The 17,344-nt window shown below is 36.1% G+C and overlaps 3 protein-coding genes across 3 annotated transcripts; 2 read left to right on the top strand and 1 right to left on the bottom strand.

Moving 5' to 3' along the window:
- Window positions 1-255: 255 nt before the first annotated feature.
- On the top strand, window positions 256-7,176 carry LOC132293410 (adenosine kinase 2). The gene is made up of 12 exons (XM_059790883.1): window positions 256-480; window positions 1,639-1,692; window positions 3,996-4,042; window positions 4,156-4,187; window positions 4,277-4,378; window positions 4,509-4,576; window positions 5,650-5,726; window positions 5,806-5,903; window positions 6,000-6,070; window positions 6,154-6,220; window positions 6,297-6,480; window positions 6,776-7,176. Exons 1-12 carry the CDS (start codon window positions 398-400, stop codon window positions 6,916-6,918), a joined length of 1,026 nt encoding a protein of 341 aa, XP_059646866.1. The 5' UTR covers window positions 256-397; the 3' UTR covers window positions 6,919-7,176.
- A 2,231-nt stretch (window positions 7,177-9,407) lies between these two features.
- LOC132293408 (uncharacterized) lies at window positions 9,408-11,150 on the top strand. Its single transcript, XM_059790880.1, has one exon. It carries the CDS (start codon window positions 9,527-9,529, stop codon window positions 10,952-10,954), a length of 1,428 nt encoding a protein of 475 aa, XP_059646863.1. The 5' UTR covers window positions 9,408-9,526; the 3' UTR covers window positions 10,955-11,150.
- Window positions 11,151-15,506: 4,356 nt separating this feature from the next.
- On the bottom strand, window positions 15,507-16,238 carry LOC132285225 (protein SMALL AUXIN UP-REGULATED RNA 12). Its single transcript, XM_059787397.1, has one exon. The coding sequence runs from the start codon at window positions 16,142-16,144 to the stop codon at window positions 15,764-15,766; it is 381 nt and encodes a 126-aa protein (XP_059643380.1). The 5' UTR covers window positions 16,145-16,238; the 3' UTR covers window positions 15,507-15,763.
- Window positions 16,239-17,344: the final 1,106 nt, after the last annotated feature.

Genomic DNA, 17,344 nt, shown 5'->3' with positions numbered 1-17,344 from the left:
AAAATCAAAAAAATAACTTCTTTCTTAAAAAAAATAAAAATAGTAATAATTTTTAATTCCAGATACAAACCAAGTAAGTTGTTAGGTCGCATTAGTGCAATAAATATTTTTAAAAATTGTTGTTATTGTGATGTAATTTAATTGTTGCATGATGTAAAGACTGATCTAGAAAATGGATCGGGGCCCGAGGCACCCAACACACTACACCGATAAATAAAAAATATTTAAATACGATCCTCGAGATCTGAATTAGCCTACCCTCTTCAGTCTTCTCCCACTCGTCTCTCTCTACTGATATATATATATATATATATATATATATATATATATATACACGCAGCTTCATTCACACCCTGCTCTCTCTCCCACTCTCCGTGTCTCATTTCAATCTGCAGCAATGGAGTACGAGGGAGTTCTATTGGGTATGGGCAATCCACTACTGGACATCTTGGCAGTCGTCGATCAGGAGTTCTTGAACAAGTAAACTCTCTTCTTCTTTGGACAGCTCAGATCTGGATGCTGATTCGTTTTTTGTTCCAATATTGTATATATACAATTGGAATTTGGTAGTTTGATGCTTCTAGTTACATTTGTTATTTTTGTGCTTGATATCTGAAAGTACTCGATTTGAAATCGTCTCTTTTTTTGTTCTGTGTTTTTACTTCCTGAGATCTGTACTTGCCTTGACGATTCTGTCACTCTTGAATGCTTCTAGCGCCATGTACTTTGAGCTATCTTTGATAAAGTCTTATACTCATCAAGAACAGTTTTATTTGGACATTGCGAACCCACTCTATCTGTGTGTGTTTGTGTGTGTGAGAGAGAGCTTGATTGTCTTGTATGGTTATGTATGTACTACTTCACGATCTATGTATATGCATAAATCTAGATCTCAGTGTTTCAACTTCATTTCTGTTAATATAGGACTAGATCAAAGATGATCACTCTTTGCCTTGTATTTAGCTTTGTTAATTCTAAGTAGATTGGAGACATGTAGCTACATGCTTCTGATTACTTTATCTTATTGATTTTTTTGCTAATTCTTGTGGCTGGAATTATGTGCTCGCTAGATCAGTATTCCATGATATTCTATCGTGGAATTTCTTACATATTTATTCTATAGACGAGAAAATTTTCATTTTCTATGCTCAATCATATATATATATATATATATATTTGATAAGTAAATGCTCAATCATATATTGCCTCTTATTTAATGCGGTTATTTACCCTATTAAGATGATTGAGTTTCAAATTTTGTTTTGTCCTGTTTTCTAATTGTCAATTTTTTATTTTATTTTATTTTATTATTATTATTATTTTTATATATTGGTAATTTCCTCCTCCACCTGGTTTTTGAATTTCATTTTAAATTTTTGGTGGTACATGCATTCATTTGTAATCAGTTTTACCCCTTTTGCATGCTTGTATGTTGTATACAGCTGTTGGTCTATTTAGTAGCTGCCTCCCTTTTACATCTCAAGCTAATAGCATTGGTGGTGTTGTTTGATATATTGTTCAATTTCATTTCTTCCTAAAATGTTAAAAATACCATTTGGTTGGGGTGGTGCTAGGTTTCTATCTTATACTACACTTGAATGGGTTTGAAATATAAACTATTTTTATTTTGGCTAACAGATATGACATCAAGTTGAATGATGCAATTCTTGCAGAGGACAAGCACACACCTATGTAAGTAACTCATTTTCGAATTCATATGTGATGTCCACAAACTGCCCTTCTGCTTTGAAATTTTCATTCATATAGTTTAGGGTTTTGCTTTTCTCAATGAAGTATACAACCGGGATACATGTTTGCATTCCTCAATGAAGTATACAACTGGGATACTTGTATTTGTTGTGGGAAAAAGAGTTAGTGGAAGATAATTCCTAGATTCTTTTGATTCTCAATCTTTTTAAGTTAGGTATCATAATTCTGGTGGTTCTTGGCCTTATTTGTGATTATTTCCCATTTCCATTTCATCTAAAGCCATATGAATCACTGATAGCTGTCGTTGACTTGGTCATACAAAACTTTAGATATTTTTTATAGATATATATTTTTTTTTTACTTCACAGATGCATTTTCATGAAATGTTTATTGATTTTGATTTGTAACAGTTTGAATTGTGAAATGACAACTAATCTAATTGAAACATATGATATCAGTGGTGAAGAAGAATAGACCATTATCTTAATTTGAGAATCATATTGTCTCTTTAAGTAATAGTTCATCGATTTTAAGCTGTTAAAAGGGGCAAATGAAGAAAGAGGAATAATGACCTCTTGAACATTATAACAACGGATTATAACTTGATTTCATCTTAATTAACAATTGTCAATTTGTAACTTGAAATAATTACAGATAACAAATGCCTGTTTGACCTTGTGAGATGCGTTGCATTCGCAAGGACTACATGGTGCATGCCAAATGTTATGTGGGTTTAGTCATATCCAAACAGCTGAAATACCCTAGAAAATGATTGGTATCTCCAGTCACACCATAGGAAAAGGGTGAAGGAATAGAACGATTTAGGTCTTGCTTAAGGTTTTAAATAATAGGTTACTGTACCAGTAAATGTTGCGATGATGTGGGTGCAGGGTATAACAGATATAACATAACGGATAAGGCTATTGAAGCTGTGAATTTTTTTTTTTTACAATGCACAACTCCTCTAAAAGAGTGTCAAAACACATGTTTAATTCTAACATCTTCCTTTATGAATTTTCTAAAGATGATTCTTTAATGTAAAAAGAAATTTTTTTACTTTTATTTTTGATAAATTAAACTTGAAAAGAAATTTGAAACTTAGCAAATAGATTGTAAATTAAAAAGAGTTTAAATGAGCGTATGAAGATGCTTTTCTATTCTCATATTAATTAATTACAGTATAGAGTATATACTTCTCTAAAAGGAAAAATAATATTCTCCCCATGCATCCTCTTTGCGACAGCTGATTGTAGAATCTGGAATTAAAGATCTAACTTAAAATCAAACAAAATTATATATAAGAGCTAACCTAAATCAAGTGAAAAGAGAAAAACAAGTTCAAGCTTAGGAAAAGAACAAAAACAAGTTCAATTTAGTTTAAAATGTATCAATTAAATGAAATTTCTCGAGCTCTTGATTCAAGATATCAGTTAACATCTTGCATATCATAACTTTTGGGGAGTATGTCTAGTACTAGGGTGTGTTTTTAGTGGGTTTTTGATGTTGAAATTTGGAAATAGTAAGTGGCAAAATGATTTTTACATATGTCATTTTTCAAACTATAGTTGTGTCAAAAGTCTCGTAATGGCACAAATAATCATTGTCTGATTTTTCTATTTTAGTAAGCCCCTATATTGGCTTGAGGTAATGGTGTTACATAATTTTAAAAGCTGATAATTGAAACCATGGTCCCAGACTCCAGTTGAGACATGTGTACTTGATATTACATAATAAGAAAATGTAGCAAGCCTAGTTGGTGGTATTAGCTAAGTTTTAACATAAGTTTTCCAGCAAGTTAAAAAGCTAGTGTTTGTTGCTGCATGCTCAGTACAAAAAACTAGTTAACCTTAAAACAGTTAAAATACTAAGGTCCGTCTATCTGCTTTGAATGTTATTTAACTGTAAGTCTCTTGATAAATGCTGATGTAATAGGAGAGATTACTCTGTCAGAACAATAACAAGGCAAGAATTGTCGGCAGAAAAGGAAATTTAGAACTTGAGCATTGTTGTCATGGAGGATGGCCCTCACTAGGAAAGGTGTGGACTAAAAATTGCCAATTACTTTGGCACTTTGAACGAAATTTAAACTGGATTTTTGTTTGTGTCCTTGGCTCTTTTTACCCTTTAAGAATTAACATGCATAGATCATATAATTCGAAAAGGGGGAGAATGCATGATACAATTTTAATTCTGTAATCAGAAAATGATATAGTAGAGTGCATTTATGATTAAATTAGTTTCCGCATTGATTAGTGAATCAATATTAATGTGGTTGCACTTCTCAGGTATGATGAAATGGCATCCAAGTACAACGTTGAGTGCATTGCTGGAGGTAAGGTGGCCATTGTGAAAATGTTGAAATCTTGAAAAATGACTGCCATAATATCTTTTTTGGCATAAAATTATTCATTAATGACAAGTTTTCAAAAAATTTATTATGCACAGGTGCTACTCAAAATTCAATCAGAGTTACTCAGGTGTGTTTCAAATTTATTATTGTGGCTTTAAGCAATCCAATGATATATTGTGTCATAACAACAGACTGAGTTGACTTTACCATTTGCAGTGGATGCTTCAAATCCCTGGTGCAACCAGTTACATGGGTTGCATTGGAAAGGACAAGTTCGGGGAGGAGATGAAGAAAAACTCAAAACTAGCTGGCGTTAATGTATATTCTTTATTCTTCTTCATGCACTCATTTATTCATTCATTATTTGTTTTAAACATAAATTCATATTTTTAAGCATTGAACACTAATTTATCAAAGTTACTGACAAAGAAAATGCGATGACATTCAGGTTCACTATTATGAGGATGAGTCTGCACCAACGGGTACTTGTGGTGTTTGTGTGGTGGGTGGTGAAAGGTTAGTCTTACAGAAACTTGCTTTGCAATACCTTTTATTGCCTGCCATAGTCATAGCTTTTTGTTCCAGCAAACAAAATAAATTATATGCCTGAGCTCTAATGAGCTAACTAGTTGAACCTGTTACCTATATTATAATACTATGCGCACTCATGATATCCAAAGGTCTTGACCATCTCATGATATCCAAAGGTCTTGACCATGTCTAAGAATCGCGAGTCAGCTGTACTGTTCCTTGTCCACTTTGTTGCCCTAATGATTATCCGCTTTTGTATGTTGTTAGCTTTGATAATTTAAACAGCTCCCCTTTTTCTTTTCTCTGATTAGTAAAACCTTTACCTATATGATAGTATTATTTACCCCTCCAGAATGTTCTGTGCCTATTGATCCTTTTATGAGTAATACAATTGTGATGTCACTTTTCTTTTTCTTTTTTTTTGGGTCACCGATGATGGCAACTGACAGCCTTGTCACTTGTTGTTCTGCTCCTGTCAGTGAATTTGATTTCTTCAAAGTCATTTTGTAACTGCATGATTTGCAAATGCGAGTTTTGCAGCCAGGCAAACTAGAATTCATATCTGAACTTCTCAAAGGATTTAGTGCTTGGCATTAATGTGAACTACACATAGAATGACGTAACAGCAAGAATGTAATATTTATATACAGAATGGAAATGGAGCAAATTGACTGATGCACAAACATAATTCAGCTACCAAATGTTGTGAAAATAGAAAGTATTAATTCAGATTATATAGTCCGGCTCTGAGTAATTACGATTTAGCTACGTCAATGATCTAATGGTAGGAAACAATTGTACATCAGCCAGGGGCCAACGGTTTCAATTTTGCATTTTTTTTAATTTTATTTTTTTAGTATAGATTGGATTTGTATTTTATGTTGCACTTCTTTTGTGGACACTAAATCCTTGAATAAGTGCTAAGTCATTTTGGTTGTTGTCATTCAACTTATCAGGTTTGAATAAGCTATATGCCCTTAAACCTTGTTCAGAGTTCACAGGCTGGCTTTTTAAGACTTTCTTCCAGTTGGACTAATGATATTTTGCAATATGTGCAGGTCACTTGTTGCCAATTTGTCAGCTGCAAATTGCTACAAAATTGAACATTTGAAGAGACCAGAAAACTGGGCATTAGGTACTCTGTCTATCTTCATTCTTGGTCCATTTTTTCTGGTCTACATATATATATATATAACATGATTATTTTTTGACAGTTGAGAAGGCCAAATATGTCTATATTGCTGGATTTTTTCTCACTGTTTCCCCAGACTCCATACAGCTCGTTGCCGAGCATGCAGCTGCCAAAAACAAGGTATATCATCAACATATAATTGAAAGCTTCTTTCTTATTTGTTGTTTTTGCAGTAGCTTCTGCATGAAATGGCATTTATATTTCATTCTTCCGCAGGTCTTCATGATGAACCTTTCTGCTCCATTTATTTGTGAGTTCTTCAAGGATGCACAAGAGAAAGTTTTGCCGTAAGTATATTGATCTGTTTCGTGGTACTATTATAATTGAGTGGGCAAATGATGACGTGGGCTAATCCTTTTTTGAGGTTTAGGTATACGGACTTTGTTTTTGGAAATGAGACTGAAGCAAGAACCTTCTCAAAGGTTCATGGCTGGGAGGTAATGTATGGTTGGTACTAGATTTTATGAGTTGTTTCTTAACTGTTTAAATGATTTGGATGCTTTAAATGTTCAGACGGAGAATGTTGAGGAGATAGCTTTAAAAATTTCCCAGTGGCCAAAGGCATCTGGAACACACAAGAGGATAACTGTGATTACTCAGGGTGCAGATCCAGTGGTTGTTGCTGAGGATGGGAAGGTGAAACTGTTCCCTGTAATACTGTTACCTAAAGAAAAACTCGTTGATACTAATGGAGCAGGTACGTGCTCTATTAATATTCTCAATGACTCATGCTGTGACAGAAAAGCCTAACAAATTGCATGTCTATATAAAAAGCTAGAGTCTAGTAAACATTTTGTGGTAGTTCAAAGCTATGATTTGAGAAAATATTCCCTGAAATAAGTAAAAATCATTATGGAAGATCGGAAGCTAACTCAAATAGTTATAAGAAGCTCATGCACGATACTTCTGATTCCATTTCTCATTTCAGAAGTACTCAAAACGCAATGGTGTATTGAACTTCTTTATAAAATATTCATTTTTCATTTCTGTAGGGGATGCATTTGTGGGAGGATTTTTGTCTCAGTTGGTTAAAGAGAAACCCATTGAAGATTGTGTGAGGGCTGGTTGTTATGCAGCAAACGTCGTCATCCAAAGGTCTGGCTGCACTTATCCAGAGAAGCCTGATTTTAATTGATCCATTCTTTTTGGCTTCTCATGGCGGCCCTATCTCTATGTTTTAATTTTGATTGTTGAGAAAACACATTTCTGGTATTTTAATATCTGTATTTTACCGATTCCTTGTCATTCCCATTTCTTGTGCGAACTAACTTTGTGACTACGTGTTTGGGGTCAACAAAGCACATGCATGGCTTCTTGTTATAATTGTGACTCCAACCTATAATATATATACAGGCATCCTCTCTTTAGTGGAGGATTAGAATGCATTATACCAGACCAATGCTTTCGAGTCAGAATGAGTCGTTGAAATATATGTTGTGGGGTTAAAGCAGGATCTGTTTTAATCAGAATTGTGAGAGCGTGATAGAGCCACATTGTAATAAGTGTTTTGAGTCTCGGCAAAATGTGTACGTTATTAACAAATGCTGCATTTTTACATTGTTGTTTACTGTTGTTTCATGGTGTTACATTCTCATTTTAATTATACTAAATGGAAGTTGTAATAAGGGGGAGCATGTCCCATGTTGGATCTGGATGAAGAAGTGAAAGGGTATAAATGGGTTGGGTGTTAATTTCACCCAATGGTTTAAGTTTTTGGGTAAATGGACCCGTTGCAGTAGTGAACTCAAACACAGAAGTGGATTTGCATATATTTTCTCCTCTAGAATCCATTCCATTCCCCTCATTTTCAGGAGCTATGTTCCCTTTCTCATCAGCTACGCCTAAATTTAAATGCTTCAAATATGCAGGACTACTGTAAGATATTGTTTTATAAAACAATTGTAAAGTTTATTAACAAATGCATGTTGGCATGACTAATAATCCTATGTGGTGCACTAGACAATTTAAATCTAAGATTCAGATACAACATTTTTACATTGTTGTTTATTGTTGTTGCATGGTGTACATTTCTCAATTTAATTACACTAAATAGTAGTAGACTCAAACCTGTACCGAAGAGGCTTCACATATATTTTCTCTTATCCATTCCATTCCCCTCATACTATGCTCTCTCTCAAATCAGAATGTTATTTTTTCTAAAAAAATAAAAAAAAATAACTGGGATGGGGAGATCAAATTGTTGCCCACAATGATTTGGATGATAATATGGTGAAACTAGGGTGAGTAATTAGACCAACTAAATATGATTGGAATCCCATATTGAAAGGTTAATCACTTCACCTACACACACCTAAGCAAAAATGCAATTGTTCTTCCAGAACAATTGAAAACCAATTTTTTCCAACCTATGTAATGCCTGGCACCAACTTCGTGAGCATACTAAGTTGGACCATAAGAGATTGGGGAGGCTACCTGTTTTGTTTTTAACCCATATATTGTACACTTTTCTTGTAGAAGAATGTTGTTGACCTTTCATAATCAAGTTCCCGTTATTGAAAAACATGTCCAGTGACTTCATGTGTAACATTTATTAGATTGGATTTGAGAATTAACACATCTAACAAGCCAACGTGGCACTTAAATGGACTCTCACCAACAGAGTATGGCTGCGTTGAAGTTGGGGTGGGATGGATGGCTACAATTCCACATGTCCTTTGCCACCAAGAAAGTAGAGTCTGTGCGTGTGTATAGCTATATATATATATATATATATATATATATTTTGTGATGTGAAGGTGGGTAACGAGAGTAGTCAAACTTAGGATGCTAATGCCTCCTGTTTGTACTTTGTAGTGTGAAAGGCATCGAGTTATGACTTATATTATATAGGGTCTCTCTTTTTATATAAAAATATTTTAGTAAATAACACTTTCAATCACCGTAGTAGTGCATTAATTTAACATCTCAATGGACAGTCTGATATTTGATAGGGAGACAAAAACCAATGGTGAATGGAAATTCTTAAGCCTAGTTAACATTCTCTTATTTTCTTAAGCAATAACATTCAAAATATAAGGTAAGAAAAATTATATTTGCACCATTCATTCTGCACATTTCAAGTAAGTAATAATATCTGACCCAAAAAAGATATTTATTATTATTTTCAAGTTAAATGATTCTGAAATATATTCTATCATTCTCAACTTCATAAATAGACAAAAATTTGAAATAATTACAATGTAACTGTTCAAAATATATAACATCATATCTTTCAAAATATTACGTTACTGATATTATTCATGATATTTTAGATTCTGTAATTTGTTACAAATTTTCTCAATATACTTTATTTTCTAAGAGAAAGACCTTCTTCTAATTGAAAATGAGGGTAAAGTAAAGAAAATTCCAGAAAATTTTGTTCTTAAAAATGTACTGTACTGATTCACATGAAGATATTTCAGATATCTAAAGAGATAAAAAGCACCGATTAGAGATCGTTCAACGTTCAACCATAAAACAAATATTTATCATATTAATTAATTAATATATGGATTACATATGCGCGCACACATATATACTTTCATACTGCCTTGCGTGTATTCCACTCGCTACACAAGTCGCGCGTGATGCTGAAACTCCTCCTACTCGTTTTGGCAAACTCATCTTGTACGAACTTGTTCACAAGATTTCATCACTTTGTCCGATCAAACACTGAGAAATCACAAAGAAAAAAAAATCAAACGATTCATCATCACACTCATCACAGCCCTAAAACCCCCGTCATGAACCACCACCACCACCACCCATCACCGCCACACCTCGACCACCGCACCACCGCCCAAGTCATCAAACAGACCACCTCAATCTTCACCTCCCATCTCTTCACATTCCTCTTCCTCTCCTTCCTCATCCTCACCTTCCGCACCAACGTTGAGAACGGCACGCGCTACGTCACCGCCTTCATCGATCGGGACCCTTCTCTCAAATCCCTCCTCTCTCGCATCGACATCTCCGGCAAGACCCTCCATTCATCGTCCCCGTCGGACCATCTCGTCCACCGCCGCCGCCATCGCCGCCCCTTCCTCCACCTCACCCGCGTCGGAACCCTCGACGACGACTTCTTCTCCGGAGACGAGGACAACGATCGCTCCCTCTTCGGCAACATCCACAGAACCCACTCCAATGGCAGTTTCTTGATTCTCAACAACTTCGATTCGAGATTAGGGTTTTCGGATTCCGTCTCTGATAACGGAATTAGGGTTTCGGAAATCGTCCGCTCCGGCTTCTCTCTCAAAGCCCCTGAGAGTTCATTGCAACCAGTGGAAGACGAAAGTCATCATCAAAGCAATAGTGGTGATGAGGGAAACAAAATGAATGGTTCGGTGAAAGAAGAAAAAGATGAGGGCGAAAAGGTTGTGGATTTGCGGTTCTTTATCAATGGATTGCAGCTCGGACGCCGCGACGCCGCTGCGGTGTTCTTTCTTGTGTGTTTACTGTCTGCAGCCTACAGCTATGTGATTCTAGGGTTTCTGGTCACGTATTCGTGGGTTCTTGGGATTGCATTCGTCTCTGTAGTGAATGATTTGCTGGGGAGGTATCGATCATTTGCTGGGAATGTATGGGATGGTTCGAGATTGGGTCTGAAAAGGCTTTCTGGGTTCATTCTTATGAAATGGGCGGTCAGGGACGCATTGACCCAGCTTCTGGGTTTATATTTTTTTGGAGAAATCGAAGATCAATACTCTTTCTTTAAAATCTTTGTGAGGTTGAAATTGCTGCCTTTCTCAATTTCACCTCAGTGGATTCGGGGATTCGATAAGGAGCTTGCTGGGTTTTTGCTTGCTTGGTTTTTGTTGGACACTTTTGTGGGTTTTATTTTTTCTGTTGATTCCTGGGTTGCTATTGTGGACTCGAGAAGGAGTGGGAGGGAGATTGTAAGAGAAGGGTGTTATTTGTTATCAACAATGTTACACCAGGCAATCAATATCAAATGTTTGGAATCTGTGCTTTGTGGGTCATTCACGAGATGGATTTTGGCTGATTTTTTCGGAAAATTGTTTGCTTCTGCTTTCCAGTCAGTGATGGAGGTTTATTTTATGGTGGCTTGGTTAATATTCTACTTTGCTGTGAGGTCTAAGGATGCTACTTCTCTTGGAAGGACATTTGGGCGGAGAGAGTTGGAGGGTTTTATTGTTGATGGCCTTAGATGATAGTCAGTGGGATTTGATTGACCGAATTCTTCAAGTCCTCAACTGGACGCTATAATAGCGGTAATGTTTCGGTGCCTTCTTGTATTCCTGTTTCGCAATTAATGTGATTCAGCAGTGCCATTGTTTTATGATGTCACCAGCAATGTGTTGTATGTACTTTACCTTGAGGCAATATATAACTTGTGAATATTTCTTACGATAATGAGTCATGTGTATACTTTGTTGCAGTCTTGGTTTCTTATGCTCTGCAATGTATTTTTTTCTTAGTGATTAGGGAATAGTCATGATTTACATCACCATGGGTCTCACTTATGCTGTTCATGGAAATGTAGTATATAAGAGAACAATCTTCTTTTCTTTACTTTTTTTTCATGTTGCATTGATGGCATAAATGGTCAGAAAAACGCTTCTGGATTTTCTTTTGTTTTGTTTCTTTCTTTCTTTATATATGTATATATTGTTTCACGCAATTGTATTGGCGTTCCATTGTTGCTACCATCATCTTGCTTGGTGTATGGGCTTTTTCCGTGCACCTTGCTTCTGCTTTGTAAGGCACTCTTATGTTGTTTAACTCTTGTGGTAGACCCAAAAAGAGCCCCATGATATGAGCCACATTATCATGGGGCTCAGAAGCATGGAAACATATATTGTGTTATAGAGTTAGAATAAGGTAGCATGAAGGGTATAATGTGATGGCTGATTTATGTATTAAGAAGGAAGAAGCATTCAGGTGATGTGCAAGAGCTAGTTTCTTTTATGCTTTTTACCTTATGAGGAGACCTCCATGGATCTGTTGTTGGTTAAATAATCACTTTCACAATTATGATAAGAAAACAGTGTTCTTTGGCACTCCTCAAAGTGCTGGTGCCTGAGTCAGAAGTTCTTTCATGCACTAAGAGAGAAGAAAAAGACATAGTTCTGTCGCAAATCTCATGCGCCCGCTTGGTTCCAACTTCCAAAGCCTTCCAAGTGCTTTAGATTCCCCATAAGCGAACCTTTTTGGAGAAGGACAACTATCAGGTGGCTGTAGTGTGGATTGCTTAAATCAGTCGATCCCTCCCAGTGAATGGTTCGATCAGCATTTTAATAATAGGGACTGAAGCTAATAACTAAATATGCACCCACAAAATGTACAATAAAATTACACCCTGAGGCTTTTGTAGAGTAATCATTTGAGTTCTGGTGCTGACAGAATAGCAACTATTTTTATAATAGCAAAGATTTGAAAGGAGGTTTTGCATAGTTGAATACAGGTTGTAGAATTGATGCCAGTTTAGAATCTAATCACTGTATGTTTTCTTTCTTTTGAAAATCCGGCTTATCTTAGTTGCACTTGTGTCTTCTTTGTTAATTATTTTGATTGCATTTATTTTTCATTGTTGTCTCATGATCTCAGAGAAACTGGATCCTCTGGTCTAATCTGTTGGTTCTTTAGATACATGAGAAATATTATTTAGTCTCAATTTGTGACACTTTGTCCTTCTTCTATTTTACATGTTAGATTTGTGTATGGAGTTCATAGAGGTGTCGCTAGCGTTGTTCCTGCCTAAAATTATGCAAGTAATTTAGCTGTTGGAAAGGCCAGTAGATGAGAAGAAGCTTCTAGAAGCAAACTTAATAGGGAGCAAGAATGAGTTGATCATATTAGTTGTTTGGCTGTAAGTTGATAATTGATGTTTTAGTACCCTGTGTTTTTTAGTTGCCTCAGTAGAAGAGTATTATGCTTGTGTTTTCACGTTGCTGCTTCTTTTGTTCCTTCATTTGCTTTTGTATAAAGTAAGATTGAAGCCATGTGGCATGACAGTCGCACCCTCTCTTCTCTTAGATTGTGACTAGATGTTTACAAATCAACATAGAGAACTATTATTTTCAAGAGTAAGGCTTTCGAGAGAGTCCTCCCATGAGAAGCATGACCCCTCTTTGTTGAATGTTGACTGTTGGATTGAAAGATTTATTAAAATATTCATTTTACTTTTCACAGATCTCAAAACTATCTCAATCCAGCAGTTAATAAAGAGAGCCCACGGCTCTTGCTATAAGAGGGCTCTCTTGATAGACTTACTCTATTTTCAAATCCTTTGCTTTTGTAGGGTTGTCAAAGGTTCTCCTCTGAGTTCTCTTCTTGCCATTCTCTCTCTTTTAATCTGGACGTCTATCTTCCAATCCACAAACTTGTAGGACATCATTCCTTCCACTGGAACTGTATTAAGTTCCTTGGATGTCTATAGCAATTCAAGAAAATACCTTGAGTCCCTCACGGTGCTTTTAGTTCCATCGATACCTCCTTGAGAGTCCCTTTATCACCCATACCCCTCCCATCTCTTTTTATTGTTGTTGAATAGCATTTTTATCCTCCGATCCTATTTGGAGTTTTTACTGTTGTGAATTTTATTGATATCTTTCGAGGCAATAAATGCAATTGTCCTCACTATTTGAAGGGTTTGGGCACCCAATATAATGAATGGTTTATTTCCTTTTGCGTCCATTACTTTCTCGTGTGGTCACTGGTCAGAAACCATGTTTACATAGGATCCTCCAATGCAAGACCGACTTGAAATGGATGGTAGGTGTTACAAGGGGAGATTTGTCTCACATTGGATCCAGATGGGAGAGTGATTGAGTATAAATGGATGGATATGCAGCCCTACCCAACAGCTTAAGCTTTTGGATAAATGGGCAAGCGTCCACCCATTACAGTTGGTATCATAGCCAAAGCCAGACCCAATCCTTAATCCGGTGCCATGCCAAGCGCCCGGTCCAGAAGGCGTCCGGGCGAGCCACCAGGGTAGGCAGGGTGGGCCAAACGCAACGAGAGCGTTGCAAATTCGGGTGAGGGAGAATGTTACAAGGGGAGATTTGTCCCACATCGGATCCGGATGCGAGAGTGATTGTGTATAAATGGGATGATATGCAGATCCAACAACTTAAGCTTTTGGGTAAATGGGCAAGCGCCTACTCGTTACAGTAGGATTGTACAACATGGTTGTAACTTGTAACCATAGTCTTGCCATCCTTTTCACGTTGTTGATTTGGAGTTTTTTAGATTATGATCTTGATTCTGAACATATTGCACGTGCTACCAGTATCCACCACCCTCTTTTGAACAGAAGATCATGAGCGAGTGTGTCTATGGCTCTTTCTAGTCTTATGAACTTCCGCAGGACTCAGGTTATCGTATCTTTAACCTGATTATTTTAATTGCTTTGTGTAGTTTCACAACCATTTTAGACTGGTTTTGTCATTAGTTGTAGGTTTTAACATTTAGCAATCTCTTCAAAGTAGTTTGTGTAGTTTGAATGAAATTGTACTGATATATTTAATTTTCCCCTTTTACTGTTCAACACAAAGAATTGAACCCTACAATTAATACTGTGTCTGATACGTACATAAAAGGGGTTGCAAACAGGAGTTGAAGCAAGGGATATAAAAAGATAAAAGAAGAAAAAGGCTTAAATAACGGCTTAGTAAGACTGTAAGACATTTAGATTTCATGTTGGGACTCTGAATTGAGAAAAGAGCCATGGTGAATTGGCTACTCTATTTGGATAATGTTGCAACGGAGGAGTTAGAATGATAAGCAGGAGGGAACAGAATCACTATGCCTAGTGATGGTGATAAGGAAAACGTTTTTGAATTTGAAAATTCAAGAAAGGCAATAAGAAATCACTAGCCTAGTATCGGTGATTAGAAATACCTTTTTGAATTTGAAATTTCAAGAAAGACGATAAGGCTGTGTTTCTAAGCTGTATTTTCTAATATTATCGAAGCAACTAGATTAAATGATATGCATCAAGTCCTTGCATACATGTATGTTGGCATGCTGAAGAAACAAACTAGATCAATTTATATACGGGAAAGGACACAAGATTGGAAGTTCAATCTCGAATTTGGACATTGGAAGAAAATATTGATAGGCAGGGATCATTATTTGGTGCAACAGTAAGAGTTTGACTTGACACAAGCATGAGAATGTGTGTTCAATTTTTAGAGCAGCCGCTTTATGCAAAATAATAGTTAAAGGTTAGATCTGATTCTAATTATTCCCTCTATCACTACTTAATGGCCTCTTAAATAATTATTGGGACCACGCTTAGTTTGTATGATTTGTCTAGTCTCTAAATGGAACAGTGTGCCCCTTAAATGTACCTTTGACAATATACTTTAACATGTAATATATTTCGACATCATAGAACCCAAATTCTTTGCAAGTTAAATTACTTACTTTGAAGATTCTCCTCTTTTGGTGTCAATATGAATGAGAACAGTTTTTGCGACTTTTCAAGAGTAATAGCGGGATCAATTCCTGTTGAAGCTTTTTTTCACTGCAGCTGCAAGGGATATTGTGACCTACTGGGCAGTGTTGTACTCTGGGTGGATAGGACCAATTCTTTAAGTGCTCTGTTTCTTGATGTCCAAACCTGTAACTTTTTGCCTAGTTTGATCTATCTGGTGATGCCTAGGATTTACGGAGGATATGGTACTAGACATTTCGGTAGAGAAGAAGGTGCATGTTGTTTACATTGGAATTAAGGTTTTGTTGAGTCTACTTTTATTCAATAACATAGGCAAAATTTTTACATATTTGACTGGCTTAGTTGCATTTTACACTTTGAACAGATGAGAAGGATAAATGATGAGTAGAATAGCTTTTCACCATCCTTGATCGAAATACATTTATAGGAAAGTGAATATACATTACAATTCAGCATAATCTACAACAGGTTATGGCTATATATATATATATATTGTTCTATATTAGTAGTTAACCTCATGAATCAAATATAAGAAGAGCTTCATTGATGGACCCCGTCAAAGGCACAGAGAAATCCTTCGATCATGTGGAGCTGTGGCACATCTAACAACACTGAGGAAGATATTCTCATCACACGGGATGCAGAGTTTTGAGTCAGCAGTGAAATCATATTCTTCCCGAGCCCGATCCAGCAATGCCTTGAAGAGTGGATGCTGGAGTAAGGTGATTTTTACTACAAATCTCTTGTGATGTTCACCTACATAGACTACCAAGTGACCCTTTGGGACATCTCTTGGAATAGTGTTCTCTTCTTGTGTGGAGCGCCATAGAGCCCATTGATAGCAGTACTCACAGACTGCAGAAGGTATGACTCTACTTCCCATCTTTCTCCACTTTTTAGAGCATGCCCTGAGAAATGTTCCCTTTATAATCTTCATATATATGTTTGTGTATTTGTGTGTGTATATATATACGTGTGTATTTGTGTAAGAGAGAGAGAGAGGAAAAGAGAGATGGTGGTACGAAAGTGAAAGGAAGGTATATATAGGAGTGGAAATGAAAAGAGGCCATAGAGCCAATGTTTTGGAACATTTAATGGTTGACAAGATGTGTAGCTAAGTTAGTGATATTTTATATATGGTATATATTTGCTGCGCGTTGCCATCCTGTAACTTTCTCTCTCTTCTTTATTTTATTGCATCTCAATACGAAATTGTACGAACATGCATTGCATGACATGATATATAGCTGTATACACACGTATATACACACACACATATACATATACATATACATAACATGAACAAGTGAGGTCACATAAAATCTCTCTCGTAAAAAGTGGCGATGGTTTATCAGTGAATCTTTCGAGTTTCTCAAAAACAGACCCCACAAGTTGAGAGTGGAGCAGATAAGATTTATGAATGAGGGATGGGATAAGCTTCTTGGGCAAAGTGCAATCCCCACTTATAATTGTAAATTTGTTACTTGTAGATATTGTAAAATATACATGTTTGTATACTTGCATGCTGCAACAGTGATGTGTGTCTATGAGGGACAGAGAGAGAGAGAGAGAGAAGCTTAAACTCTGGTTAGATCTTCTTTGTCATGTGAACATCTAAGCAGTCTAACAATTCAGTGGCATATTAGGTGATTGCTGTGCAAGTAGATGGAGTTTGAAGAACGCATGAACAATGATCTTAAGTTGAATTTTTTTTTGGGAAGGTAAACTAAGTTGAAATTTTCATGATCACCTACCACTATATTAATCATCTACTTTTGGACTAGCACTGCACAGGTGGATATCACATTTCATGAATGATGTGAGATGAGATAAGCCATCATCTAATTATATATTATAATGACATAAATTTTATCATTTTATTACTCTTGTATTCTAATCAAGTAATTGCCTTTAACATTAATAATTGATCATCTTGATCTGTACTGTCTATCCTAAGTGGGTACAATCCGTACCACTTTGTTCTTTATGTAGGCTTCATTACCATTTTACTTGAGTTTTGGATATTGGGATACGTTCTGATCTCTTCTGTGCTCTCTGACCACACATAATGCAGGAGATAAGATGTAGAATACACAAGTGGAAAAAAATAATTATGTGTTTGGATATTGTAATCCCA

The sequence above is a fragment of the Cornus florida genome, unplaced genomic scaffold, assembly GCF_030987335.1.
Source record: "Cornus florida cultivar Cherokee Brave unplaced genomic scaffold, ASM3098733v1 CherokeeBrave_3.0.0_Hap2_Chr02, whole genome shotgun sequence".
Taxonomy (NCBI): Eukaryota; Viridiplantae; Streptophyta; class Magnoliopsida; order Cornales; family Cornaceae; genus Cornus; species Cornus florida.
The sequence above is the reverse complement of the archived record's forward strand: the minus strand, read 5'-3'. Positions and strand labels throughout refer to the sequence as shown.

Bases quoted from the DNA above. Each gene is read 5' to 3' on its own strand.
- LOC132293410 (XM_059790883.1), top strand. From the start codon at position 398: ATGGAGTACGAGGGAGTTCTATTGGGTATGGGCAATCCACTACTGGAC. The intron at 1,693-3,995 runs GTAAGTAACTCA...TGCACTTCTCAG, and splicing joins GAGGACAAGCACACACCTAT to GTATGATGAAATGGCATCCA. The intron at 4,379-4,508 runs GTATATTCTTTA...GATGACATTCAG, and splicing joins CAAAACTAGCTGGCGTTAAT to GTTCACTATTATGAGGATGA.
- LOC132293408 (XM_059790880.1), top strand. From the start codon at position 9,527: ATGAACCACCACCACCACCACCCATCACCGCCACACCTCGACCACCGC.
- LOC132285225 (XM_059787397.1), bottom strand. From the start codon at position 16,144: ATGAAGATTATAAAGGGAACATTTCTCAGGGCATGCTCTAAAAAGTGG.